We start from the raw sequence: 25,537 nt of genomic DNA, 5'->3' as shown, positions 1-25,537 counted from the left end.
CTGGTTCTCGGAAATGTGAAAACACGGAGTTCACTTACTGTTTGATATTGTTTACTGATAAGAGTGATATCCATTACCCACTTAGGAGTGGGTAATTTACATTGGGGGTTTTTGAATTAAGTTCTGAATTCAAATCTTTTTTTTAACTGATAATTTTCATTCTTTTGGTCTGACAATATTCAAATTTGAAAAAGTTTATTTTCTGTCTGTTATTTTTTAAATATACATTTTTAAGTTAATACATTTGAAGCCTCTTCGAAAATAATCCATTTAACTTGTAATTAATAATCTAAACGTTTGAGCAGATGATTTACCAAGGCTACAAATGGTTTTTGGTGAACTATGTGATAAATAACCGAGATCAAGCAGGTTTTTGAACTGTGAGAGAAAAGCCGCAAGCAGAGCATGCAAACGGGCTCAAACCATGGACCTTCTTGCTGTCAAGTGAGAATCCAAACCACTGCACCCACTCATTTTACACACATTATTTATGTTGCTTCGTTCAGGGAGTTTCCTCCACCCATCAGCCAACATGTTATTCAAGATGTACCAAATCGATATATTCTTAAAATCTTCCACGCTCTTACCTCAAAAAGTTCTTTGAACTGGATATTGTGTCCTTACGTCTAAAGACTGTAAACAAATAAACAGAAATAAGAAAAATTGAGTGTTAAATACTGAGATTCTCATCTTCATTTTCCATTATGAAAGTAATGAGTAAATTCACACCTGTAAGAAATTAGAGGTGATACTGATCCTTCCCACGAAGCGGTGGTGAGTTGTTCTCCCTGTTGGCCGTCCTTCTGTAAACAAAGTGTGTTACACAATGAAACATAACACATGTACCCCATGGGTTACTGCATGAATCCAGTAGTGCCCCAACCTTTGATATTCTCACCTCTCAGGGAGAAATGTCCGCAGTCTCACACCCACCTCTGTTACATAAAGACCACGAAGCACGGTTTGATTTCTTCTTTTTCCCTGATGAAGGTTGCATCTGTTCTTCAGTGGAGAGTCTGTCTTCACACTGCGAACACCACACCACACACTCCTGCTGAGCAGGGAGAAATACTAGAGAGTATTTTCAAAGGTAGGAACGTAAAGCTCTGTTTCCTTCAGCTTCAGATTGTTCCTCTTGATGGATGACTGCTCTATGTGACTCAAATTTACAAGCAGTGGATTACAATCAAGATATTCTGTCTTAATTTTTGAGTTTTCCAGAAGGTCCAGATAAATTTAAATCTAAGACGAGCTGAAGAACAACAGATGTCATTTATCTGCATGCTGATTGACGCTGTGTGTGTGTGTAACATAAGAATCGCTGATCTGCTCATCCAATCTACTTGAAATCTTATTTTGCTTTTGGAACTGATTCTCCATGACAGTGGAATGATAGAGAGAATATATCGAGGCTCTCGCTGGTCCTTCATACACTCAGCAGAAGGATTTCACCTCCCTGTTCGCCACCCGGGTCTACCAGAGAGACGCCACCAATTACCCTGATTTTGGAGGAAACTGGAGTTTCTCAAGAAAATGTGTGTGAAGTTCCCAAGCCTGGGCTGAACCCGGGGATCTGGTGCTGACCTCTGATACACTGCTGCCCTGCAGAGCTGCCAAGGCTTCCTGTGGTCTATACTGTAGTGTTACATGACCGACCGAATACCTTCTGAGCTGCAGAGCTGCTGTCCCTCTGAAGTCTGTGCCTAACCTGCAACTTATTAACAACACAGGTACAGAGAGCTGAGAAATTGTTCTTCTGCTCCTTTATCAATATCAGTCATCCTGAAAAGTCACTTTCAGTATTGAGTTGCTCGGAGTGTTTCTCTGCTCAGAAGACCTGACCTATAGAGGTGTTAATAACATCCGACACAAGCCAAGCTCGTAATAATGAAGACTGCAAGGTGCTGTTGGCGTTAACACACCCGACAGCAGAGGTGTCCACACTACGGCCCGCAGACCTGATGGAATATTATACATACTATATGTACCTGGTAAGTGACTGCATTATATATCTGAGTCTTATAGTCGGAGCGTGAACTAGTTAGCCTCTGGAGACCAAGGACAATGGAACAAAGGAAAGTCGAGATAAGAAGTGAAGAAATATTCAGAGAATTCCAGTGATATACTGTACTTCAGCCATAGGGAGTGACCCTGCTGTTTAGTTTGCTCGGTGAAAATCACCATTCAGTGAGAGAAGCTTGGTTTTCTGATGAAGCCTGTTTCTGCTGCTCTTCCTATTTGCCTGGTTTCCTCCCATGGTTGGCAGATGTTGACTCGTTTTGAAGGTTTGTGGTCTGGAATCAGCTCCAGCATCTTGAAACCCTGATATAGAAGGTCATTAAATGTTGAAAATTGGTCATCTGAGATGTTACTGAGCCGGAAAAGTTAGAATACTGCAGGCTTTCTGTCAGATGAAAAATAAAATACTGGACTTGATTGCTACTGAAGATTAATGCTGTTGATATGGGAGCAATAGAAAGTAACTCTTCTTATCCCAGTTACATTATTTTCATTTGAAATATGTACTGTCTGCAAATGTGATAAATTCCTAATTTCAACGTGTCTCCATTGGCTTAAATCTTCAACTTATATGTCTAAGTTTAATGTGAATTAAAAAGGAGTTGCTATGACTTCCTGTGGTGACCCTTGGAAATAGACGCATAACAATCACTGGTGATCTAAAAATTAGATTTAAAAAAGAACGGATACTTGTATCTTTCTAAAAAATTAGGCAAAAAAAAAAAAAGTTTGAAAAGGGCTCCATCCTCCTGATCCCCAGATTTCTTCAGGATATGGTTTCCTGCCTTTTCCACAGTTCTGGAGCGCATTGCAGAGAGAAGGAATTATGCAACACTCTGTCAGTGAAGGAAACTGGTTATTGGTGCACGCGGGGGAAGACATGGCGTTATCTATTTATATATATTTAAAAAAAAATCCCCAGATCTCGCCAGATTATGCGCTCCCCCCACGCCACATCCCGGGCTTTTATTGTGAAGCGGTGGGAGGAGGCGGACCTGAGGCGACCCCCACCGCGGCGCTCAGATGCTTTTTCAATGCCGTCCTCTTCTCCGAACACATTTAGCAGCCGCTGCCGTGGAGGGACGCGGTCCGAATGTGCGTGAAATCCCAGGTACAAAGACAGCGACGACCCGCCGCACTGAAGAAAATAACAACAATAAAGAATAAGACACGTGAAGGAAAACAGCATTGATCATCAGGGTTTTTTTTTTTTTAATTTTAATTTTATTTTTCCCACCAGTGGAATTAAACCTGAATGCTTCGTGACTCCAGCGTTTGGTAAGACTGGACAGATCTCACACGTTTAATGAGGGGAGGGAATAACTAAGACGCGTTATTTGTGTTTAACCGAGGTTCATTAACGAGTTGTAAACCTTCAGAGCGGGCTGTGTTTGTTTTTAATATGTCCAGGTAGCAGCAGAGTAGCGGTGAGCCAGAACAACACATTGCACTCTTTGTTGGCTCGCACACATGGCTCTGTCCCCTCCTGGTGATCAATAAAGAAAGAGCCGCAGAGCTCCGCGGGCGGAGAGCGCCAAGTCCGGGCGACGCGACCATGTGGCTCCGGGAAAGCTGGCACGCGCTTCTTCATCGTTGAGATACTGAGCTTCCCGTTTATGTTTCACACATCAGATTTTCCAGTGTTCAATTAACTCTGAAAGTGTTAAGAGTGGTCTTATATATACACTGTTGTAGTGTTAAATGTAAGTGTTAAAATATACACTTTAAAGTGTTCATTCTAAGAATTAACACTGTATAGAGTGAAATAGGAACACTGGTCAACAGAGAGGAATATTAATATAACTCTACAGAGTGTCAGCATTAGAAAATTAACTCTGGTCAGTGTTGAGATTTTAACACTACAAAAGTGTATATATGAGACCACTCTTTAACACTTTCAGAGTTAATTCAACACTGGAAAATTTGCTGTGCACTCAATATTTCATTTAAATTGTCGAGAACGACGCGTGAAAGTTGAAGTTGAGTGTGGCAACAGGTCGCCTCGAGCCAAGCTGGACGCCTACGTGACTACTGGTGATATGAACGCTCTCACACACGACTTCAATGTGTGTGTGTGTGTGTGTGTGTGTGTGTGTGTGTGTGTGTGTGTGTGTGTGTGTGTGTGTGTGTGTGTGTTCGTCTCAGAAACCCGTTGGGGTTTTTTTTTCCAGGGATAACGTCGACATTTTCGCCTATAAAGATCATCTTTGAGGAAGCTTTTCCTCCAGTTGTCCCCTCAGCCCCTCACCTTCACAGCGCGGACGCCACATGGCGCCGAGAGAGCGCAGCGCGAGAGCTCTAGAGCCAAACGTGAACCAAACGAGGGGACGCGGGCTGCAGAGTTGTACGTCTCAGTCCGTCACACGGCGATAAATCACCCGATCTGCGTCAGTTCGTGAGCAATAAACTGCAGCAGCGGCCCTTTAAAGCACTCAGCCTTTGTTGTTGTGGACTAAATATACCCATGTGGAGGAAGAGCGCTTTGTGTGGGAAGTTAATGGTGCACATTATTCCATCTTATCTCTCTGTTCGCTCTCTGTTCGCTCTGTCAAACAACAAATTGCAAAAGTATGTATTTTTTTGGGGGGTGAAAACTTTTCTCCACACGTTGCTGGATTTACTTCTTTCATTGTGCTACTTTGTTGTGATTTTGATCCCTGGACTATAAGAGAGAGCAGGATGCTGGAGGTTGTGCAGAAACCACCATGGCTCATAGCAACATGTCAGTGTTTACATGTGTGTTGCAGGCTGTCAGATCAGATCTTTCAATGTGACTATTTCCGTGCAGCAGCTGTTGAAATGATATAAAAGAAGGTGCCTAAGCCCCAGTCTGTTAAATCGACCTTTTGACAGTCCAGACAACAAACAAACAAACAAAAGACAGTCATACATTGCAGGGAAACTTGGCACAATACAGGAAAGAATCAATAATTATTGAGAGGAATCGGGGTGGATAGTCCAGAGAACACCTGACCGTGTTCAAGGTGGAGAGGCTCTGTATGTTTTGACTTTGGTCCCAGTTTAAACACCCGACATGGGGGCTCGTCGCAGTGGAGAGGGAGCAGATAAGCGAAACCGCGGTCAGTCACCTCATCCCTGGCGGTGACCGAGCTGCTGGAGAGTTTGATCCGGAGCAGGACGGACAGGTGTGCCAGCCTGTGTTTTATCTGTGTGGGACTCAGCCAGCTGCACTCATCTGTCACACCGAAAAGACCTGTGAATATCTGTGTTTGAGTCAGCTCGAGGGTAAAGTGTCCGCCACTCCGGGGGTTATTATTATCTGTGTTATTGGGCACATAATCCGTATGCGTTTAGCCCGAAAGTCACGTGTGCAACAGTTTATTTATACTGTCTTTAGAAAGTCATCGTTATTTGTCGATAGAGTGGATTAACTTATGTAAAATGTATATTTATTTTGTCTGGTCGAACCATATATTTTAAGGTCTATCCCACAAGGTTTTTCCCTCATGGATAATTTGTGCCAAAATATGTGCTCTCCAGTTAATGTAAGCTGGCTGAAAATGTCCCATGTGGGCCATATGTACGATCACACACAATAAATAACCAGATTCTTGGCATCATGTTGAAAAACTTCTGCACTTACTGTCAAGCTGTTGTTGATGGACCAAGTCTGAAGCTGCCTAAACTTTGAAGTAATAGAAACATCGTTACAATATAACTTTCAAATTCAAAGGTCAGCATTAATTTTCCATCCCCAAACTGGAAAAAGCTGAACTGGAAATAGCTGCTGCGGTTTATAATCAAGACGCTCTCTGGCAGCGGTAGGCAGTGAGATCAGGTGAAGAAAAGTCCACAAACCTTCTGATCACCAAACACCAGGCTAGCGCAGCATGTGGCCAGCTGGAAAACATCGTGGAGTATTGGCCTTACTCAAATATTTTCTCGAGGAGACCAAAACAGAACTGGAAGGAGAGTTTATTACGTTTGCCAGGTGGTAACTCAGCCCCCATCGTTCATAACGTTCTGTCAGATAAATGACTCTGAGGGTTGTGAGTGAATCAAACAGGCCGGTGCAATCAAAACAATACAATGAAAGAGACCAAGAATCTCCTGGAGGTAGTGGAAAGTGTAAATTGAACATTGCTCAGATGAGTGTGTTTTCAGTGGAACTGGTACGAAGTCACACCTGACTTTAGCGACACCTCCCTCGTCTTGTTTCTGATTTACACAAGTAAACAGAGCTCAGCTCACAAGAAATGAAGTGTCAAATACACCTCTGCTGAAGCCACGTTATGGTAAATGATATTGTTGCAGGTCACACTGTGCAAATGATTGCGAGAGGAAAGCTGTTCGATGTAATTTCTGTGTTAAATGAAACATGTAGATCATTGAAACACACTCTCATCTGGTGCAGATGTTTACTGTGGTGTGTGTTTCCCTGTGTGTATTCTCATTAGATCAGGATGTGTCAGCCTCCTAACAACTTACTTCCGTACCTGTTTGTGGTTTCCCAAACTAATGGCCCACTGGATCCGTACCAACTTGTAACTTGATGAAGATGTGCAGCGAAATCTTCTGGACTCATTTACACAAATGTTTGTTCAAAAGCCACACAGTTCTGTCTTCAGTAGTCTTTAGTGAATGTGGGGAGTCCAGCCAGTGTCAGACCTGCGGAGTGATGCTGCCAGGCTGTTAGATGTTGCTCTGCAGATCATCACCGAGAGAACAGCCGAGCTTTATGTTCAACCCTTGGTTAAACCCAGACTGTAAAGGAGCATAGTCAGTTACACCTTGGTTGGGTTTGCACTGTGGTGGTGCTGCTTTCTTTCAACAATTCAGTCAGCGTGTGCAGAGGAGGTGGAGGAGTCAGGAGACAAGAGACAGTTCCTTGAACAGTATCATGTGCTGACTGAGTTCACGTTCTATCAACTCTTATGTTTCATTGAGTGGAATATCAACTGATTGTTGCTTGCCTTTTTTTTTAATTCATCTCCTGGAGTGTTTGTCTCAGGCTGCTGTGATTTTTGTGTGTGTGAAGGTCTCTTATCATAAATGCCAACCTTGTATGTGGCCATTAAGACATACTGCAGAAATAATGCAGATAAGATAACAGTGCTGCACTGGTCTTCAGCATCATTCAGCCAATCAGCAAACAGCATGCTTGATCTAAAATCTAGTTCTGCTGCGGAGTGGCGGCCTAGCGTTGCACCAAGCGTTGTCCCTGGTTGTGGTGGTTTAGAGGTTTTCTGTGTGGAGTTCTCACGCTGTCCCTGGTTTCCTCGTGCAGTTCTGGTTATCTGGTTGCTTGTCGGCGTTAATGTGACTGAATGTGGCCGTCCCTCCCTCTGATGGGCCGGGGACCAGTCCCGGGCGTTCCCTGCTTTAACTCATTGTCAGCTGGGATCTGCTCCAGCGTTCTGCCACCTGGAGCCGCGTGAAGCTGAATGGCATCAATGAGCGGAATTGCTGTTATGAAATTGCTCCGTAGGTGACTGAGTTACGCAACCGTGTCTTGGTAATGTACGGGCATCTCACAAGCAAATGATTTCCCTCCATTTCATCAGGATTTTTCAAATTTGCGCCGTCAAAACCACATAAATGTAGTTGAAAAAGCAACAGGTTATGATTGCATGAAAATGTTGCAGACCGGTATATAGACTGAAAATATTTGAGGAATTTATGTCAGAAAAGTAACAATCCTGACATGGCCTACATTCCTATTGAGTTGCTTTTTCTCTACATGTGTTCTTCCTTTAACAGAACTGAAGTTTCCTCCTCAGTAAATGGATCGTTTGACGGCGTGTGAGTGGCGTGAGTGCTTCAGGTGCCGGCCGATAGCACAGCGCGGCAGTTTGTTTCCTCTGTCCTCGGCAGGCACGTGGATCGGGGCGAGCTGGTGCTGCCAGGCACTCTTGGCTCTACCTCGTGCCACATGGGCATTTTCTCATTCGCATGTGCTCGTCAAAGGCCCCCCACTGTCTCCTCGCTTTGCCTTTTCCTATTGTGTTTTATCTCCGGCAGTCACAGAAATACAGAGGGATAAAATTCTGAAGGACGCTGTTCAGACACCGCATGGCTAAATAATCTATTCGTCATTATTGACTGTTTGGGACTGATAGAATTAAAAAAAGAACAAATTATTGCTGTTGTTACAGCATTTCAAATGTCACGTAGGTTCACGAGCTCCAAATGGGACTTTCACATGGCTCGATCATCACCGGTGTGTTACATAACGGAGCTCGACGGGGCTCCAGGAGAGTGTAAGGAGGCCCTCCTGCCGTTCGGGAGAAAAGGATCTGCTCAGCAGGCGTTTTTCCCTCACAAAGATCAGTATGTCGTGTCATTAAACAGTCAAGCAATTTTCACATCTGCTGAAGAAAAAAAAATTCCCATGAATACTACAAGTTATACAACAAATTAAAAGTGATATATTTCATCTTCAGAATGCTATTTTTAAGAACAGCTTCCAGTTTTTAGTGAAATTTGCTTTAAATATGAACATTTTCAGAATGTACCGAGTGCTAAATGTTAAAGAAAACTTCACCGCGGTCAGTATTTGCAGGGTCTTATAACAGTTTTTGGTCCAGTTGTGATCGTGTCCACCTCCTGCTCTCGGTGATCGACGCTTCTTGCGCAAACCAGTGAACGTAACCCAAGAGAAGGACCTGTGTCACGACCGTCATATAAGGAGACGGTTCGCGGCTCTGTGGAGTCAGTGTTCTTGGACACACGTGTAGTTAAACTGTCTGCACGTCACAAGATGAAATTACACTGCAGGAATAGTAGCAGCAGCCTTTCCATGAGAAGATTTTAAGCAGAAACCCAATCCCAGACGCCTCCATCTCTCTGCATGTTCGGACGTTGACTTTTGTCCTTTGTGTCACTGTGTCAGAGTTACGCGCAGAATGACAGAAGAGAGTTGGAAAGACTCAGCTGATCGTGGAATTTTATGATATTCTGTCATTTATTGGATTTAGTGTTTCAGGGTCATGGTTAAATTTAATTGATATGTGTATTCCTCCTCCTTTCAGATTTTAATATCCTCTGCATTGACAACAAGGTTCTCGCACTTTAGAACTGAGGTTTACAAATAGAAAATCAGGTTAATGGTCCATTCTGACGTAATAGTGAGAGTATTTGGTTGTAACAGGTTATAAAGGCAAAACAGCGACTATACAGGTGGAAAAGCACCAGAAGCCTTCTACTGTATGTACTGTAAATACAGGGATCCGTTGCTTTACAGCTTTGGGATTGTGTAATTTTCAGAGCAAGTGTCACATCCTCGGGTCTCTTATCTGGATTTAATGAGGGTTTTTTCATCTTTTTTTTTAGTTTTCATTGCTTTTACTCAATCAGCATCCTGCTGATCATTAATGACATGCCCGAGTGAATCCTCTCGGAGCCGTTTACACGTCATGTTCACCTTCTCTGGAGGCCACCGCTGTTGTGCTTGATGTTGCAACAGGAAATGTTGACATTAAGAGCTTTTACGTTTGAGGCTACGTAAAAGGGCATGTTAACTCCGAGCAAATAGAGTCATTTGTGTTTAAAAACCTGTAACGTCTGCCTGGGGTCCGGTTCATGCGCTCTTTTCTACTGGAATACAGATTGTTTTTATTTCCATTTATTACCCCAGCAGATGATCGCTTTGTTTGATCTCCCTCGGACGTGTTTCCTAGCTGCAGTGATATGAGTGACACTCCTCAGTCACAGTACGAATCGCAGGAAGGGTGATCTTCTGGCAGAGAGGACCCTCTGAAGACAACCGAGCTGCTGTCCGTCGATGACAGCGGAAGCCGCGAACAACACGCCTTTGTCCGTCCGACTTCTCACCCTCAAACAGTGAAGAATATCTGTTTGTGTAGCCGGTGGCCGTGTGATACTGTGACAAGTTATTATTAGTCTCTGATTGATACTTTCCCATTGGACGATGACAAATATATCTTTTTTTCTCTCCTGACTGTAACTGTGATCAGCGCAAAGCCCACATTCACCAGCTGGAATTAGAGCATTACAGTAATAACTGTTTTACGATCTGCTTTCTCTGTAATTGGAGGCATTTTGTTGTGAGTAATTTGCCCTTTTGTTTGATCATATTATGTGTTGATACATCATTGTGAGCCGTCCCTGCAGAAGCACTGGGAATCCTGTGCTTTTACAACACAAAAAGCAAAAAAAACAAAAACAAAAAAAAATGCAAACATCAGTCAAAGAACCTGAAACAGACTTTGACCTTTTTCTGAGAGGTTCAGATTTATTTGCATTGGTCTGCGCTGATTATCTGCAATCAATCAATATATGTATGTATGTATGTATGTATGTATGTATGTATGTATGTATGTATGTATGTATTTATTTATTTATTTATTTATTTATTTATTTTCTAAGTTTGAGCTTTAATTATTGACAGTTATCTAGCATTCATAGGATTTCCAAAAAAAGAGTTTAATGAATGATTTTACAGGCTCAGTTCTTGTAAAGAAGCCTCTGTTTGAAGAAAAACGTGGTTGCTGCTGCATGTTTACTGTACCCACGACTAAAGATTTTCAGCAAGTCCAACCTGATAAGAACACATGATGAAATGTGCACAGAAATTGCCTCCTGCAGGGTCGCAGGGCACTGGAGGTAATGGCAGCTGGCCGGGTGAATTCAGGGTGAATGCCAGTCCTTCATGAGGCTGAATCAAAGAGACGCGCATTCTCGTTTACCATTCACGCACAAAGCGATTTGGCTTGATTTGACTGCCGACGTTCAGTGCAGTGGTTGGCACTTCCGCTGATCTGTGCAGTTGGCGTGTTTTATCCATGGTTTTGAAGACAGATGACCGGATCATGTTCAGTGTTGATGGAAAACTCATCTGTGTGATTGTGACCCCTGTTTCCTTCCTGTCTGTTCCAGATCTTTGACGTTTTTGAGTCGCTCAGAAGGATCAGCTTCAGCACACGCCTTCAAACCAAAAGTAATCAGTCAAAACTTGCGCCATGGAGCCTTCTCAGTCGGAGACGAACATATTGTCCAACGGTAAAAGTCACGACCTCGTGGACGACTTGGGCGTCCCGCTGAAGACCTTACTGGAGGAGGATCAGTGAGTAGACGACCTTCACTCTGCAAAAATGAATGGATGAATGATCACTTTACCCCTAAAAGCTTAACACAGCATGGATCAAAGCACTTTTTACTTTCTGTCGTTATACTTGTGTGAAAACCACATCCTTAATTCTTTGCAAGTTTGAACTACTTGAAAGGAAAGCTAAGAGTTTTGGACTCATACTTGAGTTCCTTGTTGTTTTCGATAAAGCAGGTTAACAGATGTGGCGACCCACATGCAGTATGACTTACTTCCTGCATAATATTTGTACCTTTAAATGCATGTTCACCTTGTTTTTGTGCCCCTCTCAACTGGTGGATCCTTACACAGAAATGGCACTCAAACAGTCAGGTATGTCTGTTGACGTTTGTGACGTGGACTTTCTGCTGGTTTTTGGTGTTTATATCTGCTACACGTTAATAATATACCGCATATAATTCATATTTGCACATTTTAGCATGTTGGATAGAAGTAACATCCATTAACAGCCATGCGTGTTGCCCCCTAGGTTTGATGATCCTGATGGAGGACTGGAGAACGAAGAGTTCCTGCCCAGTGTTGACGGGAAAAAACCGCCACGTTTCACAGATGTAAGTCAGCATCTATGAAAATACATGAGGAGTAACAACACTATGTATGAATGCTACAAAACTGGGATTTAATGTTTTGCAATTGTTTCATTTTTCAACCTCCATTAATAGTTTGAGGGGAAGACATCCTTTGGCATGTCAGTCTTCAACCTGGGCAATGCTATTATGGGCAGTGGAATCCTGGGATTGGCTTATGCCATGGCCAACACTGGCATACTGCTCTTCTTGTGAGTAAACAAATGCATTGGCAAACAGACAGAGATCAATTTTCATGTGGCATGATTGCACGTCTGAATGGCTTCTGTGGAGAATCGGTGGACGTTTTGGGAAACGTATTTCCCGGTGTTGACTTTCCTGCGCGGGGTTAGATGAGAAGGTTACTGGCCTCATTCTGTTCCACAACGTCCCGCTGACGCTGGTTACTAGAGTTCAGCTTTTAGAGGAGTTCATCACGGGAACGTCTCGCCCGGCTCTGAAGAAAACGGCGTGTACCGACCGGCGTCGATCAATAACACTAATGAGTCATTCCTAGAAGCTGCTCGTTGTGTTTCCAGGAAAACCATCAAGACTCACAAAAAAAAAAAAAACCCTGTAGAGCAGCACATTTACACTCTGAAGTTCTAGCTTTTCGTAGTGAAAACCACTCATGAGGTTTTTTTATTTTCCTGCCACCGTGTGTTAATAGAAGCACTGAATGTAATGAGAGACGTGCTTTATCGGTGGACTTACTGGTGTGCCACTGAATTTTGTTCAATACCGTATACATAGCATGATAAGCCCACTCTATTCATATCCCCTGTGTCAGTGTCATGTATAGGCCCCAGAAAGGCCACAGCTCAGAATAACTGAACCCACACACCCTGAACCGGGAGTCTCTGCCGGTTTCTATGCAGACTTTTGCGGTGCGGCCGTGACCCAGGTGGTCTCCGTTACGCCGTCTGTGTTTATGAAGAGAGAGCAAGCAGGAGACGAGAATAATGGATGACTCCATTGTTTGTCTCGAGTGTAAATCCAAGAACTTCCGTGTTTGAGCTCCCGTGATGACGGAAGCTGCTGAGCATCTCTTATGAAATCCCCCTGGTTTTTACTGGGTCGGCGGTATTGAATAAATATCAGAGAGATATGTTGCAGAAGAAGTTAGAGCAGAATACAGGAGCGGTTTTTACAGACGGGGGAAGGCTGGCATCGAGACTTGTTACAGGGACAGAAAATAAAGTTAACGGGGCAAACCGGCGACAACCTGACAGAAGCCCACAGCTTACACACAGAGAAGGTGAGGAGATTTTGAAGAGTATCATGTGAGCCGGTTGACACTTCAGGAGACGGATAGACGAGGCTCTGAACAGAATCACAAGGAAACTATCAGCTATCTTATTTCATTTGTTATGTGCACGTACATGATGACTAAATCAACAACATGATGTTGGATATTCCAAGTGTCCAATTTTAAAAAGGCACCAGAAACACTTGTTCTGAAGAAGCAGTGCTCCTTTCAGGTTATCTTTTCACATTTATGTCTGCATCTTTAATTCTTCCTCTCTGTTTAATTCTGAGTGTTAAATGTCATTGCAGTGTTTGACATGTGTTTAGTCCTGTTTTGTGATTTTGACTTATTTCTGATCATGATTCGTGCCCATTTGTCTCTGAAGTCTGCTGTTGATATGAACTCAGACTGAGTCACAGTGCAGATACACACTGTCAGCTCCTGTGCTCAGAACTCTTGTTTAATCTTGTTTGCTCTTCTCGCAGACATTTAGCACTGATAATGACTTTGTGATTTAATGCTGACTACAATAAGTATATATAGAGGTGGAGATACGTCTGATAAAGGTGAGGGATTTGGGATCATCCCATGACCCCTGAGGAATTTGTACAGGAGAGCCCAGCGCCGCAGTGCTGGAGCCGCTCTGGGAGGAAACTCCGTATAATTATAGAGACTGGAGGATTGTGGGAAACTGGGCTTTCATCTGCGTGTGAGACTACTGCTTTCACCACCAACAATAGATTTAATTTTTGTGTGTTTCATGAAAGAACCTGTTATTTTTTACTTTCTTCTTTGTTGCTCCTTGATTTGTTTTAATCGTTAGTTTCGTGCACAGCTTAAGTTTTAAGATGATAAACAATGACTCAGATCCAGCCGCTTCAGATCTACTGTAACTGAGCCTCTCAGGGATCACAGCAGATTAAACCTGAAATCTGTTCCCAGTTCATCTCAACCCGACTGTAACTGGCTCAGTGTCAGAGGGAATGTATAGAAGCGGCGAGTGAGGATTATAATCCCTGATGAAGGCTAGAACGAGACGGTGAGGGAGCACGGGAGGAGGCTGATGCGTATGGACGTGTAACAGCATAGAGAAACGCGACTTTCTGTGGTGTGTTGTGTGGCAGGTTTCTTCTGACGGCTGTCGCAGCTTTATCGTCGTACTCTATTCACCTGCTGCTCAAATCCTCTGGCATTGTGGGTAAGCCTCGTGTCTCGTCTCTTCCTTTTACCACAGGAATACCGCAGCTGTCATTGGAACTCAGTGGTTGTTTACAGAAGGTTTTGTTATCAGTTTTGTGTCTGATTAAATGAGGAACATTAATTGTAAGTGTTTTGTAGTGTTGAGCAATGAAGTTCAAAACGTCTTTTAAAACTTCATTTTTTCATTGGTTTTATTGTTAAACCTGCAGGGATTTTTTTTTTTTTTGTTCATGAATTTGAATAGTATTGTTTGCAATGTGTTTACAGGAATTCGAGCTTATGAGCAGCTGGGGTTCAGGGCCTTCGGCACGCCTGGAAAAATGGCTGCTGGGATCGCAATCACCCTGCAGAATATCGGAGGTGAATTCTCTTTCAGAATACGAATTACTGCACTTTAGCCGCCAGTTCTGAGTTGGTTTTTGTTTTTGAACATTGAACACTAAACAGCATGTGTGTTATTGGCCAAAGATTTGTTGAAACTCATGATTATTCCATCATTTGACAGTGAAATCAATACATTTAGAAGATCGAATGAATTCTTCATGGAGCATTTTGGAGCTCAAGCTGAACAAATCACCACTGATTAATTTGATTTTATTCATTAAATTCTAATGTTACCGTTGGCTCATCGATGCCACTAACTCCTGGCATTGATACAGGATCAGCACTTTGGGCACTAATCTGAATAAAACTTGTGAATTCAGGATGTCAATGCACACAGTGTGCACAGCTGGATGAACGAGACCACATGTGAAAGCATCGAAGCTTACATTGTGATTACAGCTCATCCATTTGGAAGACATCCTGAATAGTCCCGGTAATGCCGCCTGCTCCCAGACAAAGCTCCAGGTATTAGCAGTGAAGTAACTCGGCAATCAGCAAACAGAAGCCAAACATTGCTTGAGTGATCTGAGAGCATGACTCTCCAGATCACTGCTTTCACTTCGATGATTTTCGGAGTGACGGCTCTGAAACAGTGGACGGCTGGTGGGGAAACATGGGAAAGTCAAATTTGATTGATGAATTTCTTTAAAAATTCTTCAAAGCAGATTTGATTGACTTTTTTTTATAGTGGAAATAAAATGATATGAAAAATACTGAACTTATATCTTATTTGGCTCCGATCAAGAGATAGATTACCAGCTCCAGCGGCTCGTTCTGAACACCTCCCTGGTTTTCAGGCTTACTGTAGATCCACACACTGACACAGTAATTCAAATCATGCACAGCTGTGACCCTCCAGGACCGCCAGGCACATAACGGTTCATTCAAAGTCTTGAAATATTCTCACAGAGCACTCTGGGATGTGGTAACTCATTACCCTTTTAAAAGGTTAAGAAAACAACTTTGATGTACACCTGAATTTAACTGGAGTGTTTCTCCCAATACCACTGGGTCGTCCTCATCATTCACTGTGATCACTGTTGTCACGAACTCTTCCATGATAGTTTATTTTGGGACTGTAGAAAACAGGATGCTACATACCAAATAAAAGTTTTAATACATCGTAAACCTGATGTGATAACTGCTCTCTTGACATTACTTTTATTTGACCTCTCTCTTGCTCATTCTTGCTCGTCTGGCCCAACCGCTTCACGTTTCCTCTGTTTCGTTTATCTGCAGCGATGTCCAGCTACCTCTACATTGTAAAATCTGAACTGCCGCTGGTTATTCAAGCTTTCCTGAAAGTTGAGCCCGATTCCGAGTGAGTATCGTCATTTTGTGTACTTTAAAAGACACACACACACACACACACACACACACACACACACACACACACACACACACACACACACACACACACACACACACACACACACACACAGCGGCGTGACAGAAAGCAGGTGACTCCCCCCGGTCGTGCGCGCTGTGTGTCAGGGTCACGGGGGCTTGGCAGACAATGTGAGCAGCCAGTGTTTCACTTGGCAACATTTATTGATCGTGTGAGTCCGTCAGGGGGGGTGTGATGAGCCTGGAGGCCTGGAATTGGCTGAGCGACGCCGCGGGGTGAAGGGCGGAGTGGGCGTCCGTGATTGAGTGCCTGTCAGTTGCATACGCACGCGGCATAAACCCTCCGCCGTTCACGTCACGCCACAGACACAGACGCTCTGCATAAGGGTACGGAGGACCGGAGTGGATTCCAGCCGCCTCTTCAAATCTAAAAACAAACCTTGTGCTCAAAAAGGGAGCGCTACACTTCTCCACCGCTCCGGGCGTTATCCCCAAGGACCGCCGCTCTCTGATAAACATTACGTAAAACCGCTAAACACGCACAAGATGACATCAAAGCATGTGATCTGGCCTACTTCTTTATCATCTCGCCGTTGTCTCGTTGAATATTTGTTTCCCCGTTTGCGGGTCATGCCCTTTGAAACAGTCTGGAGATGCGCTCTGAGGAGGAGCATCAACCCGGCGAAGGACTAATACTCTGCTGAAGTTCAGTCGTTTCTCTGTTCAGAATCATCAGAGACGGGATGTTCTTCCAAGTTCTCTCTGCTAAAGCTCAACACTGTAATGACTTTTTATCCAGCCATATTTGATGGTTTTTTTAATGAACTCTTTTAATTTAACAGTGGTAAATTAGGTTAAATAAATTAATTATTATGGTTTTAAATGACTGGATATGATAGATATTTAGTTTTGAGCTTTTTTTGGAGCGTTATTAGCAAAAACATAAATAGCACGTTGCTTTTGCAATCAATTCATATTCCCAGTTCGTGCACCTGACTGATCAGCACTTCACACAGATTCCTATTGCGACACATTCATTTTTAATATGCATATTTTAGTGAGTGCTCTGTGAAGCATAAAGGAGTTTTAGTGCTGGTTTCAAGCCAAATACAGAGAAAACTGTCTGTAAAATTTAATGTTAAACATAAAAGTGTTTCACCTGCCTTTCAGTTCAGTCTGCAAAAACGTTGTGTTTTATGTCGCAGTCTGTTATTTTATGATTTAAATTATTTGCTAAATCACAAATTGATGTATGTAATATAATAATATACTCCCGCACACCATCCACACACACACACACACACACACACACACACACACACACACACAAATGACAGCAGCAGGTGGTGTAACACAGAGCGCCAAATTCCAAGGCTGAGCATACGGACGGTTCAGCCGAGGGCCGACTCTCAGCAGCTAAGACACACACTGTTCGTTTCCACGCCGCACTCCTCCGGCCGCTCCGACCCGCGGCGTCACGAGAACGGAGCGGAATGAGGGGCGGGCGGCCCGGGCTTTATTTATGACAGCTACGGCTGGAAATAGACCGCAATGATGTGCGGCGGATGAACTGACGAGTACCTTTCAGTCGGCGCTGTAACTGAAGTCGCCTCTCTTCTTGACATGGTCATTTTTGGAAATGTGTAAATACAGAGTGAGATATGGTGACATTAATAATAACTTGAATGCAGGGTATGGGCATCAGGAGAGTTTGTTTATGGTCTCGTATTAACATTTGATACACCTTTAAGTTTTTATATTCCATCAAATCCACTTTATACTTTTATTTGTTCATTTATATTTTTGCATATTATTGTATTCCATTAGTTTAAGTCTGCCTGTGAAGCTTATTTTTAAATATTGAAAGTAAATTTTTATTAAAGTTGATCTAAACCACATGTGTGAAAGATGCTTTACAAACAGTCATTATGTTCGACGCATTATATCAAAGTGCAGCAAGGACCTCCAGCACGCTTTTGGAAAGAAGGCGTTAAGTGATATCCAGAGACTTGATCTCGTTTTTTAATAACTCGACCGACATTTGGTTTAAACTTGAACCTTGGCTGGACTTCATTAGTCTCAAGTGTGAAAGTTGATCGTCTGAAATGACCTACTGACCAGGAGGGCAGAGACGACACGGCCGCGCTTTGTGTGGCTTCCCCCTGCTTTCAAGGGACTACCTTCACACACACACACACACACACACACACACACACACACACACACGGTTGCGGACTACAAGCCTCATAGATCACTGTGTTCCCCCTGTGAGGATCTGGCAGACAGCTGATCGCGCTGGTTGAGTTCCGTTCGGGGTAAGAATAACAGGCTTAGTGGCTGAAAAAGGAGGCTCAGCCCCACAAAGACCTTTCTGTACACAGGATTTAGGAGACATTCACTCTTTAATGGTTTGAGGATCATTTCCATCAGCTGTATGTAGCTGGTGTTAAAATCTGGGGTTCATCGCCGTTGGACGTCTGAGAACAACGCGAGTCTCTTATTTTCAGATGACAATAAACAAGCTGTGTTCATCCTGTATGACGGCATTGCGTCGTCTTAAACAACAGTGCTGTCTGTGATGAGCAGCCAGTCAGATTCTTGGAAAGACACCAGCATGTGCACGTGGGTTGAGAATACGCACATGCACGCACACACACACGCAGGTGATGTGAGCCATCCAGGCTATGTGACGGAGGGAAGAACATAAAGGAGACGGATGCAAACAGGAGCCATGTTAAGAGAAGAGGAGGCGTTATTAGACATGTTCTCACATCCTTACATTTTTCTGCGTTAAAAGAAAACAGAAGTGATGATAAGATACGCCTCAAACCGCTGAGGTTTGGAGCTATGAAACAGTTGACGGTCTTATAAATCAGGAGTTATGCAACATGAGCAGACATGTTTTTCTAAGATCTGGAGGACAGAGAAACTGCAGCAGATCACACACATGCTCTCACACACACACGACACACTTTCACAGAAAATAAAAAACCAATTTGTTTCCGTCCAACATGATCTGCTCTATTTTTTGTTTCCTATCGCTCTCGGTGTTTCCATGGAAATATTCAGCTCACCAGAGTGATTTTTTTTTTTTTTCTTCAAACAGCTTGTGGTACGTGAACGGAAACTACCTGGTCATCATGGTGTCGGCCAGCATCATCCTGCCCCTCGCTTTAATGAAGCAGCTTGGTGAGTTAAACCAACCTGACTTTTATTTCATCTGGAGCCTTCCTGCCTCTTCTGTCAGCTTGAAACCGACTGATAGGTCTACATCTGATTTTCTGAGTCGATTTTTCACAGAAAATGTAGAATGTCATTTGGGGGCAACACAGCGGTGCAGATGAGCGACGGTGGAGTGCGCGCGAGGTCGGGTGTTCGCAGGTTGTGATTGAATCCCGCTGAGAGTCCCAGACAGGAACACTGCCGCTTCATAGGAACATTCGACATCTGTACCTGCGTGTGGCGTTTCTCCGGATTCTCCAGCTCCCTGCCTGAGTTTCCAGTCGGTGTGAACAGGAGAGTCTGTCTCTGTTTGCCCTGTGGTGAACTGCTGACCTTTCCAGGACGCTCTGGTCAGCTGAGATCGCTTCAGCTCCTCGTGAGCCTGCAGTAGATGAAGCGGTGTGGAGCATAAACAGACGGATCAATGGAGAGGGAATTCTTGCATAACTTGTTAGTCAAGAGGACGTAATAACCAAAATATTCTTTTTTTTTTTTTTTTTTTTTTTGGGGAAATGTGCAAATTTTTTTCTTTCACACTGGATCTAAAACTGTATCAACCTGTTACCGTTTGACTGATCATGTCGTTGAAATATTGACTGACTCGACATCTTTGGCTCTCAAGAGCACAGCTTTTTATAATCCCATTAATCATCTGCTGCTATTTTCAGATCTTGTAGTTTATCATTTTTTACACTTCATTTCAACTCGTGTTTTTCCTCCTGTGCTTTTGTAACAAGACCTTTTTTTTTTTTCAAAATATTTTCTGTATCCAAGACCTATAAAAAAATTCTTTTTGACTTTAAGCCAAGTTACATAATGAACAATTACAATAAAGTCAACCAATTAGTGTGCTCTAATCCCGCCACGGGCGGTGGAACCAGCAGGAGCCAGCAGGAGCCAGCAGGTGCTCGGTTCCACATCGGTTTCCCAGAGGAAACCACAGCCTCCGTTCCACTTTAATCTTCTCTCCGTTATGAGGCGGCGTGAACGCGTTTCTGCTCCTGCCGTGTTGTGAGGTTCGAGCAAAGGTTTACCACACCTTTATTTATAGCGTGTCTGCACCGTGTTGACTCCATATGATGCTTTCACAGTTAATAGTTGTCTCAGAGAACGTCATCGCTTCGGTAACTGTGCGTCTTGTGTCACTCAAGTGTCTTGCTTGCTTCATAATATGGAAAAAGAAATGTTGAATACCGTTTCAAAAGTTTGATCATGTACACTGTGATGACCGTCCGATCAAATTCAAATATCAAGTAAGCCATAATATGTAATATAAAGTCACAAAAGTGACTAAAATTGCATTATCCTTCCTTGAAACCTGTATTTGAAAAGGTTGAAGCTGACGTGTGGTTTGAATTTCAGGTTACCTGGGCTATACCAGCGGCTTCTCCCTCAGCTGCATGGTCTTCTTTCTGTCTGCTGTAAGTTCACACGGTGGCACATCACACAGAGCCCTTATGTACTCTGGCACGTAGATTACCCGCTCTCCCAGCCTTGCCTCTTTCCCACCCTGGTCTCTATTTTCGGTGGTATGTGGCCGTTTGATAAGGCGAATATAGGAGCTACTTAAACACATCAAAGCCTGAGAGTAAAACCTAAGTACTTAGAAGCTGAGTCACTATAATCTTATTTGAAAAGCCTTTTTTTGGGGGGGGGGCATCGATGGCCGAGGTCACCTGTGTGCTGATTCTGACACATCTCATCTTCTGTTATGCTGTATGCTGTTTTGCTGCGTCTCCCTCCAGGTGAGCTATAAGAAGTTTCAGATTCCCTGCCCCTTCGAGGAGTTTTCGGCCAACAGTACCCACGCCAGTCTAAACGTCTCCGACCACAGCCATGAGTTCAACCGCAGCCTGGTCCACGAGCACGACGACTCCCACTGCAGCCCGCGAATGTTCACCATCAACTCACAGGTGAGTCGGAAACGCTTCCCGTCTCGATTCTCCAATCTTCACTTCACCTTGCTTTGCTTTGGAAACTCCTAATCATAGAAAGTCACGCGTTTATGTGCCTCTCCACAGACCGCCTACACCATCCCCATCCTGGCATTTGCTTTTGTTTGCCACCCTGAGGTCCTGCCCATTTACACCGAGCTACGCAAGTGAGTCACCGCCTCGGCAGCCCGTGGTGTCTGACCACACGCCGGTGCAAAATAAACGCGGCAGCGGCGTGACGTTCAGCGCTCTCGTTTCAGCCCGTCCAAGAAGAAGATGCAGAAGGTGTCCAATCTCTCCATCTTTGTGATGTACTCCATGTACTTCCTGGCAGCTCTCTTTGGCTACTTGACCTTTTATGGTGAGAGCCGTCGTCCCCGCCACCTCCTCTGTTTACCTTTTCACTGCCAGGGTGTGAGCGCTAATGTCCCAATTACATGTTCAGTAGACGGTGAAATTATTAAGGTGGGAAACAGTTTGCTGTGTTGACATGGCTTTAAAGTAAATAGAAAAGACGTAGGGATAAATTCATGAAAATTCAAAATCCCCTTTTACAAGAAATTCTGAAGCCGTTTTTGTGTTGAATTTCCTCTGAACATGTTTCAGTGATGAAATGATTTGCTGTTGTCATGGTTACAGGCTTTCTCTACTATGTGGTGAAAACACTTGTTGAACTTTGTAGGATAATAAACTGGTTTTATATTATCTAGAGACCAAACTCCCTCTTGTGGAGAAGGTTTGAGGTGACGACTGTCAGTAATTCAGTGAGACGCTCACATGAGCACAGTGGATCAGTGGGTCGAGTCGTCGTCTCACAGCAATGAAGAATGAGTTTGAACTCTTTGGAATCTTTTTTGTCTTCAAACACATGATTTTGAGGTTGATTAAAGTCTAGCGTGTTTAGGTTACAAGACGCTCAGAGTCATCTGAGGGAAGCTCCTTCCACTGTGGCCTGGATAAACCGTGTATAAAGGATAAATGAATGACTTTTTACACATATTCATTCTGGTTTGTGTGTGTGTGTGTGTTTTTATTCTCGAACAGACAAAGTGGAGCCTGAACTGCTGCACACTTACGCCCGGATCGATCCTTATGACACTTTGATCCTGTGTGTGCGGGTGGCCGTCCTCACCGCCGTCACTCTCACTGTCCCCATCGTGTTGTTCCCTGTACGTTCAAACCTTTACTCTTTTTTTTTCTCACGCTCAGTATGATTTGCCATTATCTTCTAAAATCGATGTACTTGTGCAGGTGCGGAGAGCCATCCTGCATATGCTGTTCCCCACAAAGTCTTTCAACTGGATACGCCACATCGCCATCGCCCTGGTTCTGCTCACTTTCATCAACATGCTGGTGATCTTCGCTCCCAATATTCTGGGCATCTTCGGCATCATTGGTCAGTGGATCGCTTCGCACACGGCCGTAATGTCGATCTCATAAGCTTTAACCTGAAACTGATCAAAAATGAAGTTCCTTCAGCATTCTGGTGACTTATGCCGTGAAACGGAATCTTCCTGTTGCGCCTGTTGTTTCAGGAATACTGCTCCATACATCAGTAAATCATAAAAGCAAAACTAAAAGGCGTGTTTGCTCGGGGATAAACTGACAGCGAGAGTCAATATTATCGCCACACTTTGTCCTCAGCTCGGAGGCCATGTTCCAGAGGTCAGAGGTGGTAGTAGAAAACATTTTGTAAAGGAGCGCCGGGGATATCTTCAAAGCGGCTTCAAAGGTTTCTGCGTCGACAAACATGTGGATGCGTTTATGTACATGTGTGGGAGGACATACCAGGCTGCCTTAAATACACACACAAGCACGGAGGCATGAGGAGGGACGCTGACGCGACGTAGCTCCGAGCTGTTTGAGCCGCCATTGGAGTTTCTGTAATAAAATAAACATTAATGCATCAGGGAGGAAGTGAAAAAAAAATAAATGTAAAAGAAGGAAACGGAACGTGGTATGAAACTACACCTGATTACTGAGGGACTGAGGGATTCTCATGTATCAAGAAAGAAGAGAGCAAACACTGTTGGTCTCTGTTCCTTCAGGCGCCACGTCCGCCCCCTGCCTCATCTTCATCTTCCCCGCCGTCTTCTACATCCGCATCGTTCCTAAAGAGCGTGAACCCATGACCTCCGTTCCAAAGATACTGGTGAGGCTTTGCAATACGATGAAGCCAGGCTCAAGTTAATCTCAGGAGATGGATGATAAAATGATGAATTAAGCTGTAAAACAAAACATGCGGTGTGTTTCCTCCTCTCGTTCGCAGGCTGCCTGCTTCGCCGCTCTGGGCGTCTCCTTCATGGTGATGAGTCTCAGCTTCATATTTATAGACTGGACATCAGGAAACAGCCGTGCTGCCGGAGGCCACTAGATCACACGCGACAGTGTGTGTGCATGTGTGTGTATGTGTGTGTGTGTGTGTGTGTGTGAGGTCTGGGAGAAGGAGTGCACAGAAGACCAGTCATTGTAAAGGGAGTGGTGTCACCTCAGTGGAAACACACCACAGGGCTGCCCGGCACCACGCCTGCGGTTCCTAACACTACTACAGCACGCTGTGACGAGGAATCATGCCGACTCTGGTCAAAACGGAATTGATCATTTAACACAGAGTCATGATCGAACAGTTTATTCATATAACCAGGAATGAACAGGGTTTTTTCTATGAATGCCGTCTCTTAGTGCAGCTAAGTAACGATGGTGAACTGGTCCTTTACACACAAACTATTGCAGCTGGTACTGTACTGAAAAGAATGAAAGAAGTGTGATTGTCTTTTAAGATGAAGACAGAAAGACAGTATATAACGAGATAACTTTAAACTTATTTTAATCATTATTTAACAGGAGAGGCACAGAGACAGACAGTTCTTGTGAACCAGCAGCAGTGGAAACGTTTCATCGTCATGTAACGTGAGAACAGGAAGTGCTTTTAGGCTTTCAGGCCTCCGAGTCCGGGAGCCATTTTCTATGTTCCATTATGCATAAATACACCAAGTTTCTTCACAAACCCTGGTGCCTTAGCATTTACAACAGCACACAAGCTTACAGTAAAAACAGGAGTATATATTTATTTATCTAGCTTCTATATCTGTGTTTTTAATTTCAAATGGAATATATTTAACTACTGTATATGATGGAAGTAATGATTACAATACTTTGTCTATGATTTTGTGTAGTTTGCAATACAAAGTGTCACAGACTGACAAGATTTTATATGCTTGATAAAATGCAAAGAGCTTGATTTAAAGATTTGACGATACCTCTTTTTAGAAACATATGTCTCACACACACACACAGAAACACGCACAGAATTATTTAAGTTTAGTGCTTAAAGGACCGAGTGAGTATTCCTCCATCAGAGGTTACAGAAATAATATGTTCACACTGTACAATAAAATGACAAGATGTATTATGTTAAAACGTTGAATATTTTAACTGAAAATGCAACAGTTTTCATACTTAAATAAAGTTAATAGAGATGTGCTGACTTGTTTTCATGCTGACTTCTCAGTGTGGAGAAGATCGAATGATATTAACTCTGGTCCTCGTCAGTATGAATATGAACTTTAAAGTGTCAAAGTAGTCATTTAACTGAGAGTTTAGCTTACTCAACACAGGTTGCTTTGAAAAATATGCCAACAGGATCAACAGGATAAATGGTCGATTTAAAAAAAAAAAAGATTCATTACATATAATCACTTGGGCCACTCATTATACTTCATCCAAACTTGAAGTGAATGACTTTTTAAAATGAGCATTACAGTGGTGGGAAAGTAAAAACGGATGGAAAAGAGCATGGTATAAAAGCTTTTAATTGCAGATCTACCAGATCTGATGGAAAAGAAATTAACCAAAACTTTTTATTTTAGCCAAAGGAAATCCCGGCAGCTTCATGGCTGTGACTCGCGCTTCATAAAGTCGCTCACTTTGAGTTTGAATGATGTAAAATTAAAACGGTAATATGAGTTTTTCTTCCCACTCTTGATCTGGGTTTTCTTCCCGTGTAGCTGGAGGTTGTTCTCTGTGCTTCACTGTTCGGTCACTATAGTTTACATGCACAGGTTACTCAAGCTTTGGCTGTGGCTTTGTCAGTGTTGGGCCGTTTCCAGCTGGCCAGACAGCAACCCCGTCCCTGCAAACAAATACTAACCAGACCACGAAACATGATGCCAGAGACATGAAAAACTTCCATTTCAGCCACAGAGAAACATTATATATGTTACTCGACAGTAAACGTGCCACGCTTACAGGCCTTCAGAAATTCTGCTGCTGTGATTTCCTAAGGTTGAGCACATCCAGACTCCCACATGACCCTCATTTTGCCCTGATATTTGCCAATGAACCTGTGAATACAGTGTGATGATATAAATACTTCTAGATGTACTTTAGTTGTTCATGTTCTGAGGTCCGTTTTATGGACAAAAGGTTGTAGACCCCTAGACATTGTAAATCACATACGACATAATCTGGATTCGATTTTATTTACATTTTAATGAAGAAATTATTTTAAACAATACCTTTTTTTCTC

The 25,537-nt window shown here is 43.3% G+C and overlaps 1 protein-coding gene across 2 annotated transcripts; it reads left to right on the top strand.

The window, feature by feature from the left end:
* The first annotated feature begins 3,235 nt into the window (after positions 1 to 3,235).
* Positions 3,236 to 23,754, top strand: slc38a3b (solute carrier family 38 member 3b). 2 transcript variants are annotated; one of them, XM_030092097.1, is made up of 17 exons: positions 3,236 to 3,297; positions 10,879 to 11,065; positions 11,399 to 11,419; positions 11,577 to 11,658; positions 11,770 to 11,885; positions 14,047 to 14,120; positions 14,390 to 14,482; positions 15,746 to 15,827; positions 18,960 to 19,042; positions 20,438 to 20,496; positions 20,821 to 20,988; positions 21,097 to 21,176; positions 21,270 to 21,370; positions 22,054 to 22,178; positions 22,261 to 22,405; positions 23,058 to 23,161; positions 23,279 to 23,754. In XM_030092097.1, the coding sequence occupies exons 2-17, from the start codon at positions 10,962 to 10,964 to the stop codon at positions 23,381 to 23,383; spliced, it is 1,542 nt and encodes a 513-aa protein (XP_029947957.1). In that variant the 5' UTR covers positions 3,236 to 3,297; positions 10,879 to 10,961; the 3' UTR covers positions 23,384 to 23,754. The 2 variants fall into 2 exon arrangements, with proteins under 2 accessions (XP_029947957.1, XP_029947958.1); XM_030092098.1 differs by lacking the exon at positions 3,236 to 3,297 and adding an exon at positions 10,032 to 10,046.
* The last annotated feature ends 1,783 nt before the right edge of the window (positions 23,755 to 25,537 follow it).

This window comes from Salarias fasciatus, chromosome 5 (genome assembly GCF_902148845.1).
Source record: "Salarias fasciatus chromosome 5, fSalaFa1.1, whole genome shotgun sequence".
NCBI classification, from domain to species: Eukaryota; Metazoa; Chordata; class Actinopteri; order Blenniiformes; family Blenniidae; genus Salarias; species Salarias fasciatus.
This window is presented reverse-complemented; position numbering and strand designations above follow the sequence as displayed.